The 11,199-nt window shown below is 30.3% G+C and overlaps 1 protein-coding gene across 1 annotated transcript; it reads right to left on the reverse strand.

The window, feature by feature from the left end:
• Window positions 1-319: 319 nt before the first annotated feature.
• On the reverse strand, window positions 320-10,746 carry LOC100816958 (EH domain-containing protein 1). The gene is made up of 16 exons (XM_006602120.4): window positions 10,570-10,746; window positions 10,153-10,232; window positions 9,622-9,690; window positions 9,475-9,532; window positions 9,273-9,325; window positions 9,157-9,193; window positions 9,000-9,058; window positions 8,302-8,415; window positions 8,038-8,140; window positions 7,254-7,303; window positions 6,264-6,392; window positions 5,917-6,168; window positions 5,733-5,812; window positions 5,294-5,420; window positions 830-973; window positions 320-730 (listed from the first exon to the last, which is right to left on the reverse strand). Exons 1-16 carry the CDS (start codon window positions 10,652-10,654, stop codon window positions 545-547), a joined length of 1,626 nt encoding a protein of 541 aa, XP_006602183.1. The 5' UTR covers window positions 10,655-10,746; the 3' UTR covers window positions 320-544.
• Between the last annotated feature and the right edge of the window lie 453 nt (window positions 10,747-11,199).

Consider the following 11,199-nt stretch of genomic DNA (forward strand, 5'->3'; position numbering starts at 1 on the left):
TGATTAGTAAAAGAGAATTGGACATAACTTAGGTTGAGTGAACCAGTATATAACTGAGTGTTTCTACTACTCTCCTTTAGCTTTTCATAGTATTTTTAAGGCATATTATAGACACATCTTTGCACACAAGTTTTTCATTAATAACCACTATTTATAAATCACTGGATGACGGTCCTTTACTAATTGTGAAGTTACCCATCATTGGACGATAGTCCTTGTGAACTATTTTGTTTATAAATCACTTCCATTATTGAATTTTTTATAAAAGGTTATCCAACACACTATTCAACTCTCCCCCCTTCTAGTATAATTTATTGTATTTCAAATTGAATTTCCCTTTTTTCATTAAAAGGCACTAGGCAACCATATTAGTACACATTTTACAAAATTTCATCTAAACAAGTATGTCAGTGAAGCCATTGCATAATTTTTTTTTTGAAAAAAAATGGTGAATCTTATTTATGCACCCCAAATACATAAAGATCACATAGTCATGCACATTAGTACTTGTATCAATTCCTCTCCATGTAAATTGCTTACAAACTTAGCCATAGGGATTTCTGAATGTCTTCAAGAGGTTAGGAACATCATAAGCAAGCATGTCATCCACTGTTTGTATCATTTTTTTGTTCAATTTCTCAAACTTGTCAATGTTGTAACCACTCAAGGTCTCTTTGAAATGTTCAACATTTGGAAAGTCACCAGGTGGTAGATGGAACTCCTTTTGTATCTGTTAGCAATTTTTGTTACACATAAGCATTTTTAATTTTAAAGAATTATCATAGCTACACATGCATGAAACTGGACTAATATAAAGTAAAATTCATACCTTAACAAATTCAGTATCCAAATTATCAATGAGCTTTTGCTGAGCTTTAGCTTTGCCTATCATAGCAGGCATCTGCTTCTTAAGATGACTAATAATATAAGCATGTATCTTAGCAGCTCGTGCTCGTTTTACAAACTCATTGATCTATAATACACACAAATATTAGTTCAGTTATGAAAATAAAGCAACTTTAATAAATAAAACACAATTAGTTATTAAATTGATATTAGAATTTAAGAGATCAAATATAAGCATATAGTAGCAATTATAAGATGTAAACCAAAACAAGAATAATTAAGATTCTATTTATGAAATTTTGGGTAAATTATATTTTTCATCACTGAACTTTTTGCTAATTATGGTTTTGGTTCCTAAACTTGTTGACAACCGACCAACATCCTCTAAATTTTTTCTATCATAGCTTTTAGTACTATCTGTCTATTTTAGCTGTTAAGTGATGATGCAGCAATGGTTTTATTATTACTTTATTAAGATTCATTTTATGGCGGCTAAAAATCACTAGAAAATCGTTTCCCTAGAAAAAAACTAAACTCAAGTTCCCAACATTCTTATTTTCACACTCAGATTTCCTCAACACTCACGAATGAAATAAAGATTCAGATCTTGGACATAAATGATTTTTTGAGTTAATCTAAAAACCTTTCATGCATCTGGTACAAACTCTTCCTTATCTTTGCATACACTTCACCCACCCAGTTCATCCATCCTAACTGTTCCATTGGGCTCATCGTAGCCTCCACTATGCTCTCCTCACTATCATGTGCCCAATCCATAATCCCCATCTTCATGGCCTCCACCACCGCGGCCTTCACATTTCCTAGCACCATAACGCACAATGTCATCAGCGACTTCATCATAGCCAAGTGCTAGTACTGATGACATTGTCATATGTACAACCACAATGTCACTGCATCACAACCTCAATGTTGAGAATGACTTTCATTGGCTTCACTCCGCGACCTATGCACCATTCCATGTTATCGTCTTCTTAGTTGCCTCTTTTTGAAATTGGAGGAGTTGAAGCTCTTGCATGCTTTGGTGTGCATCTCGAAGATGAGCATATATAAGGATCAAAACTTAGAGTTTTGCGATGCTTTAAGGATAATCATTTTTGTGTTTCAATTTGAAATTGTTATAGGCAGTGTTATAAAAATTGGATCGGCCCTTTTGATCGAACTAGTTGGATAGGAAATTGAAAATTGTTGTGCATGCTTAGTTTTTGTATTGAATTTGCACAAAAAATTTCTTAATTTTTCTCATTTGTTACTTAGTTTGATCTCAATAAGTTAAAATTTAGTGTTCTTTTATATTTTTAGTTTATTGATGATAATTTTAGTAAATTCACTAGTTTTAGTTGTGGTTTGTAAAGTTTTGGTGCACTAACAAGGATGGAAGAACTTTTGGATTGATGAAGAAGTGCACTTAGCACGCAAACCAAGCTCAGCCTATGAGACACTTTGGAAGGCCAAGTGGCAAGAATCTTGAGACAACTTAGCAAATTTTTCCACTGCCACTGATTTAGGCTAAGCACACATGCTGGGCTTAGCACACAAGCCTTAATGAGACAGTGCAACATTTTGGAGCAAAAAACTTTAAAAAGGAGGAATGTTCTTAGGGCTGGGTACTCAATGGGTTTAGAAAAAATAAAATATTGGGTGCCCTTGTTCTTCTTTATTTTTCTATTGTCTCTTCTTCTCTTATTCCCATTCTTATTTTAGGTCTCTAACGTGTATGAGAGGCTAACTTTACCATTGTTGGGGGATTGGATATAAAAATCTCCATGATGTAACTATATATATTATCCATTTAATGTTATCTCAATATTATTGCTTCTTTTCTATGCTTATTGCCTTATTTATGGTTTAATCACTCATGTGCATGTATGTTGTAGTGTATAGATCATTGGGAAATGTCTTTTCACTAAGAACAAAAAAGGGGCTTCTAGTTAACTCACATCTAGCAATGGAATGGTGTTGACTAGCCTTTGATAAACCTTTGCTCTTGATCAAATCACTGAGTTTAACTCGCTAAGGGATATAAGGAGTGAATCAAGTGATTTAGGTTCTTTCACATAAATTATGGTTAGAGTAAATTAGTTGGTTAAAGTAATAGATGAAATAACATTGATTGGTGGAACATCATTACCGTTACATCAAGAGTTCATTTGGTAGGTCAAGCACCCAACATTCTCACAAATTTTGCACTTATCTTATCTTGCACTCAAAGTGTTTATGTTTTTGACCCTTTGAACGTTGTACCATCTTTTTATGTCTTTACTTAGATTTGAAATTCCTATGTTTTGTTATAAAAATCAATCAAAGCTTTTTTTTATTTATTCTCTTAGAACTTGGTTCATGCAAACTACATAGCACAAGCAAAGTTCCTATGGATACGACACTCATCTTACCTACTTGTGCGATTAGGTTCACTTGCTAATTGGTTAACAGAAACTGAAGCTATTGTCAATCCGATTGACAAATTGGAACACTAATGCAACTGACCCAATAAAAATCGATTAGCTCGTTGTTAAACTGGTAAAATTGGTGCTTAAACTTGTCTATTTCACCCATTTTTTTAATGCTAATACACTTTTTCACTGATGAATTTGTACTCTACATTGCCTACCCTTGTACCTTTTCATGACACGCTACACAAACTACTTATTCCATATGCATATTACTCCTTTTTTCCTTTTTTAAAAAACTAGTTAGCTCATTGTTAAACTGATAAAATTGCGGTAAAATGACGAACCTATGCTCTACACAACCTACCCCTGTACCTTTTCAAGACATGCTACACAACCTACTCCTTAATCCACATGCCTACTACTCTTTCTTTCCTTTTTTCAAAAGCCCCTAAGGCTAGTCTATTACTTTTCATTTTTTGAATTTTAATTATATTGTTGAATTTGAAACAAAACTCATGTTACACTTTCATATTATTATTTAGAGGTTGAAAAATGTTTTCCATTGGTGTTGAACCCATGACCTAAGAGATGGTAAAACAAAACCAACCACTAAGCTAATTCAAATTTTCAATAAATTGGTAGATAACATATTATATTTTTCTATATTTATTATATAATTTATAAATTGTATTATACATTGAATTGTGTTGTTCAATTAGTGACTCACCGGTTCAACCACTGACCCGTCATCTAGTACCTTGATTGGTATGATTTTCATAACATTGGTTATAGGGTGAATTTGGATTTGTGGATAATTAGTTTTGTGCTAGAATTTGAGTGTGGGATGTAGCAATTTTTTGCGACTAAAAGCCACCAGAATACATTTAGGACCTTTCAAATAAGTCACGTAAGCAATTCGTGGCAATTTTTGGCCACCTAAAAACTAATTGTAATAAATAATAATAAAACCAATGTCACATCATCACTTAACGACCTAAATATACAAAAAGCACATTGGATTGGGAAAAAAGTTTGAGGACATAAATCGGTCGTTAAAAAGCTTAGGGTCCAAAATCATTAATAGCAAAAAGTTTAGGAATGAAAATGATAATTTACCCAATTCTTTTATGCACAAGATGACATTGGAAAATGTTGAGGATGATAGTTTTGTCCTAAAATTATTAGAGTATAAGTGTGAGGTGAAGTCTCATATTAGGTATAAATGGGAAGGTTGAACACCATATGAGTGAAAATAAGACCCATAAACATGAGTCTTAAGGTCTTAAGTTAAAGTGTGGTGTGAAGCTCACTTATCTAGTGTGCTCATAACCCATTAGTATTAGAGCTGATGGTTCAATTTGGTGACTGGCTCGAACGAGTAAGATGGATTGGCGGTGAATCCTAGGCCTAAGGATCCCTTGTATTGAAAGTCTTCTTGATTGTGATCGAGGCGGCGTGTCCCGTGGGTGGAGCAGCGGTGCAAGTATATAAAGCATGTAGGCTCTAATGATCACCATGGAATACACATGGATGAAAATGACTTTCGCTCGAAGGGAAGACTACCATGTGGAAGAGACTTACACTTGAAGGAGAGATTGTTGGAGTACAAGTGTGAAGTGAATTTTCATATCAAGCGGGAATGTGAAGGTTGAACACCATATAAGTGAAGATAAAACTCATAAACTTAAACCTTAAGGTCTAAGGTTAAAGTGTGGTGTCAAGATTACTTATGTGGTGTGCTCGTAATCCATTGGTGAAAAATCTTCCCAGTATTTAGTCTCATTGGTTCCCCAACAAAAATAATGTTCCCTTTTGAAATGTATTAAAAAGAAAGTTTGTGTACATAAGTACTCCATACTTTCAAGTAGTAAACAACTTTCCTATCTTTATCTTTTCATCAAAATAGTTATTAAAACTTTAAATGTTAAAATTCAAAATAGTTCTCAATGAAGAATTATGCATATTAAAGTATAAGTATTTGTGTTTAACTTGGAAAGATATATTATATATGATAAAATATACAAGTAAAAACTCACTTTACGATCACAGGCCTTTTTTGGTATATCTTTCAAATCTGAAAGAAGGTCATCTTGTTCTTTTTGAAAGAGTTCATTTCCAAGTGGACCACTGAGAGAATCATTTATAGTCTTGTCATTGAAAGAGCTACAAAAAAATTGATCACAAAAAAACATAAGACAATCTTATATTATAACCAAGAAGAAGAAAGTGAAACTATAGTTAATTTATACAGGAATATATACAATGTACAAATTAAAGTGAAATCAAAAGAAAAAAAATCTACAATCAACCAAAATAACAAATGTAACATCATGACATGCCAAAATTGCTAAACTCAAGACATGGAAATGGAAAAACTAAAATAAAATAAAAATTAAATTAGAAATCAATTCTCAATGTGGAAGAAAACTTTTAAAGATTCACATTGGAGTGCACACACAATGTAAAGTGACTTACCCAATATATACCCGCATGACTTCAGGAACATTCAACACCTTCCCAAGTGACCACATTAATGCACCGTATATTCTCATTAGCTGTAACATTTGATCACACAGATATATAGGTCAATTTTTTTCTTTAATGAAATTTTAATAGATTTGTTAAGTAAAAATAGAATATTAGTAACATATGTTTTTACTTGTTGGGTATCAACTTGGTCTGCTTTGTTCAAGACAACTCGAATTTTGTCATCATGTCCCCGTAGGGATGATATCACACGCTTGAACTCATCACTAACATCAAGTTTGTGAGGATCAAATAGAAGAAGTATTAAATCGCATTTAGCAGCAAACCAAGATGTTACACCTGTAAAATCATATTGTCTATGTGTTCTTTGCTTTTCTCCAGATAAAACTCCAGGGCTGTCAACAAATGTAATGTGCTCCAATAGCTTTGGATAATTGATAATAAAAAAATAGGTAAGTTCCAAATGCCACAGAAGAGATATATCTTAATTTTGGTTTAATTTGGTATAGAAAAGCTTACAGGATGAGGCATTTGAGAACACTCAAATTTGGACAAAAATGATGTACCAAAAGTTGTAAGACCACTAAATGGCATGTCTGCTTGGACAGCAATAGTATTGCCAGGAATGCTTCTTTCATCAGGTCCAGACTATGTAAACAAAACTATAATTAGCTCTTAAAAACTAGCACAACAATTAATTTCCCTACATAACTATCATTTCAACATATTAAACTTAATACTAATGCTACTATACAAACTAAAGATGACACACATATTACAAAGTGCTTAACAATTTTATTTGTAACTTGCAATTTTTATTTATCAACTCAATAAACAATAAGTAATTTCAACTAGAAATAACTGAAAAAATTATCACAAAATGTGACATCCATCAAACATAATTATATTTAAGAGAAGACACATCATTAACAAAAATTTAAGATAAAACACTAAAATATAAGTCTATAATGAATTTCCGAAAAATAATTTCAAAATACATCTTTCTCTAACTTTTCTTTTAACATGAAGCTTGCATTACATTACAAAATTCATATCATTTTATTCTTCCAACTAATAACATGAGGCAATATATACATTTACTCACTAAACAAGAGTAAGTTCTTAAGAGACAAAGATATTGTTAATCAAACTTTCACATTTACAATTCCTAAATATCTAGACTAGGAAACTTTTTTCTCTGACTTCTCTTAGTGACTTTGAATCTTTCTATTTCACAAAGCTAATTATAGTTCTGTTTAAAAATGTTAGTTATGCATTTACAATAATAATAATAATAATAATAATAATAATAATAATATGCATCTAGTTACAAAATAAAAATTTAAAAATTAAATGCTCACTTTTATCATTAATAATAAATTAATCAAAGATGTTGAAAAGAAGCTAAAAATTAAATATACAACTTTAATATTAAAAAAAACCCTTAAAGACTCGTGACACTCTGATATGATATTAGTAGTAATATAAGTTAAATATTTTGGTACATACCATGACAACAACAAACCTATCAGTTGTTGGCTCTGGTCCAATATGAGCTCCTAGTGACATTCATTAGAATTAGAAAAAATTCAATAACATACATTTCATAATAAGTGTGAACAATCCCCCATGTATGTGTGTGTGTGTGTGTGTATATATATATATATATATATATATATATATATATACACACACATAAATATAGAGAGAAGACGTATCACATAAGAATGACCATCTTACGTGAGAATGAGAATGATTGATCTCAACCGTTAGATTAAAATGAAAGACTAAGATTAAAATATTTTAAGTTCAAATTAAAATTTCATTTAATCATAAAATCTCTATAAGATTTATCAAACAAAAGATTAAATATCTTAAAGATTTAATTTACTTCAAAATCATTACCAGCAACATCGTGATCATCACCACCAACATGGTCACCACTACTGGTGATCATGGTGGTGGCAGTAATGGTGACAACACTCATTGGTAGTGGTTGTGGTGGCGACCATTGCAATTGTGGCGGAAATAGTTATGGCAGTAATGGTAGTTAAGATGATGATAGGTTTGAAATATTTTAGGACATCATAAATTAATTTTTAAGATATTTAATTTTTTGTTTGGTAAATCTTATAGAGATTTTATGATTAAATGAGATTTTAATTTGAATTTAAAATGTTCTAATCTTAGCCTTTCATTTTAATCGAATGGTTAAGTTCATCCATTCTCATTCTTACATAAGATGGTCATTCTCATATAATTAAAATATATCAAGGTTGGGAGAATCACTTGCCTGGATAACTGCTTTTAAGCATATGCTTAATAAATGTTGTTTTCCCAGTTGAGTATTGACCCAAAAGCAAAACCATAGGTTTGGCATCAAAGTCACTATTTGTCTGAAATGAGAAAGGAATAACAATCAATAAATAACCTAAATGTATATCTTTCTCTTTATATATAATGGTCATTAGATTATTGAATTAACAAATGAAACAAAAAATAAAGTAGCTTGTCTTGTTTTCTCAATTAAACCAAATAAATAAAATCACTTACTAACCAAGAGAGGAGATACGAAATCATTATAGTGGTAAGTAACTTCTAAGGGCTTTAACTTTTGAAGGTAAAGTCTTTTTAAACCATCGACAATTGATGTCACTGAGGAAGCAGGAACCTATAAACATATGAAAAAAGTAAGTAAAAAACTATATGAACACATTAGACAAATTTTAAAAACCTAACAACAATAAGAAAATAGTACAAGGTAAAAAAAATATAAATAATTAGTTAAAAACATATATACATAAATATGATAAAACAACTTAGAAAAATATGAGAAGAAAACATAATTTGATTGACCAAAATAAGATATGTACAATTCCATGCTAATATGACAAGTCTCTTATGTTTAATATCAACAACATAACTACCTTTAACTTATGTTGTTTTCAAACATAAAGATATATACTTGTATGTCTGAACTTAAGTGGAGTTTTCAACTTTTTAGCAAAATTCATGGTTTTGTTAACATATGTTGTTTACAAACATCATTAGCAATACCTTAAGTTGTTTACTACATTTTAATGAAACAAAGACATTTCAAAATATTGCCACTATACATGTATATGCATTTTGTAGCTATTACAAAACTTTAACAATTGAGAATTATATAAAAAAATTTAACCAACCCTCTAGTTCTTTTGCTTTATAAAATCATGTTGATGTAAAATGTCTATAATGCAATAGCAAAATGCTTACCTTTTTTGCTGACTTTGCAGTAAACCATTTACTTGTCGGTGATGGGTGAGGAGGACTAACTGCATGATTACTAATAAGTTAATTTGGGATTTAAGATAAAAACGAGTAAAAGTAATATGAAATTCAAGTTGTTAGTGAATAAAATGAATATAAATACCACTCAATTCTTTATCTTTTTGTTTACGTTTTTTCTTCTGCACAAACAAAGTCAAGTATTAATTAGTCCTTTCACTAAATGAATATAGAGTATTAACATAAGAAAGAAATACTTACTGTAAGCAATACATCCAAACCATCCATTATGGGTGGTTTTGCATGTCTCATAGCTGAAATAAATGTTAAATACATGTTAGTAACTTTTATACAATAAACATGAACCAACAACAAAAGGATAATTGCACAATCTTCAATTGATATAGATATTACACATATAAAACTAACAATAAATACACAAATGGACATGTATAAAACTTACCATCACTAGTTAGCAAATCGTGTGTTATTGAGTATCCACATTGTCCTAAAGAAACAAGCTATAATTCAAATGGATTAAGTTTTATAAAATTAGTAAACATTAAAATTTAAAAAGTGTAATTTTGTAAGAAAATAATTATCTTTTTACCTGCATAGCAATGACAAATTCTTTGAAACCAAGATATCCTTCTCGTTTTGAATCTGCAATGGCCCATACCTTATTTTGGTAAAGGGAGCAACAAATAAACAAGATAGTTAAGAGGAAAGAGTAACTTGAAATATAAACTACAAAAAAGTATCAAATAACACAACTTATACAAATCATTCACCCCTAATTTTATACCTTAACATATCTAATGAAGACAAAGGGTATCATAGCCAACTTTAACATAAGACAAATTAATATTTCAAAATTAACCCATAGCCAATATAATAAGGACCATTAGTTTATAACTAACCATGTGTTTAGATATTGGACAAGGAAAGAATCATGTCAAATGAATAAATGATGCAACTGTTACAATCAATAATTTTAATTTAAACAAGAAAAGCTTTATTTGTAACTCATGATTAGACTCACTAAAATGGTTATGCCTTAACATTAATCTACAAATGCATTATTTCTCTCAATATATACACCTTGTTCATATGCACCAAATAAATAAATAAAATGTAAAACCTGCTTAAGTTCTTGTCGAGATAAGTTTGACATGGCAAAGAACTTGATGGCTTCATTTCCCGTAAAACGACCATCCCCATCTGAAATCACCCAAATGCACAACAAATCCATTATTTATATAAAAAAGTAAATAGATACAAACAAATTTATTTTACACAAAAAAAAATATTGCATAAAGAATGAAACAAGGTGGTTTTAAAAAAATTTCAAACACCACTTTGCTTGCACTAAAACAAAATTTAACCTTATTGATTTTATATTAATTTATCTTTTTCCTTTATAAAATAGTATTGGAATGAAATAACCAAATCAAAGCGTAAGAAAATTGTAAACACAAACATGACCAAAAAGTAACATCTCATGAATTTCAATGATCATAGAAGACATGAAAGATTGAAATATTGTTCAAAGAACAACCTGCATCTGCATAATTGAACCACTCTTCATAAAGATTTTGGTACTCTTTGGAACATGAATCAAATGGTACTATGTCAAGTTCCATGATATGAATAATAATGCAAAATTGATTTTTTTATGATTTGGGGTGAAAAAGAAAGAGGGATCGCAGATGCATGCAGAGGGTTGGTTACGCAGGAAAGGGTTCCATTGTTGAAAATGAGAATTGACACAAATTTGGTTCTTTTATATTGTTAATGTTGGTGTTGACCAGTAACATACGTGTTGATATATTCTTTTTTTAATAATTACATATTAACACACCAAATGAAGAAATAATGTTGGTATTTTCTTATAATGGTAAGAAAAATGGTTGTCTAGATTACTACACAACTCATCATTAAACATGAATTCATTGGAAATAGTTATATAATTTTTTTCATGAGTTACATTTGATAAAGCAAATTAAGCACTAAGTATAGTTAAAGGACTACTGAAAATATACTTAGTCTTTTTCTATCTTAAACTATATAATTCCTATATATCTTTATTAGATATAAAATTTCCTTATATAACTTGCCAACATTGTTATTGTAATGTTTTTTTTGGGTGTTTTGGGATTTACAAGTTGAGATAGCTTCATGGATAAAT

The sequence above is a fragment of the Glycine max genome, chromosome 18 (genome assembly GCF_000004515.6).
Source record: "Glycine max cultivar Williams 82 chromosome 18, Glycine_max_v4.0, whole genome shotgun sequence".
Classification (NCBI taxonomy): Eukaryota; Viridiplantae; Streptophyta; class Magnoliopsida; order Fabales; family Fabaceae; genus Glycine; species Glycine max.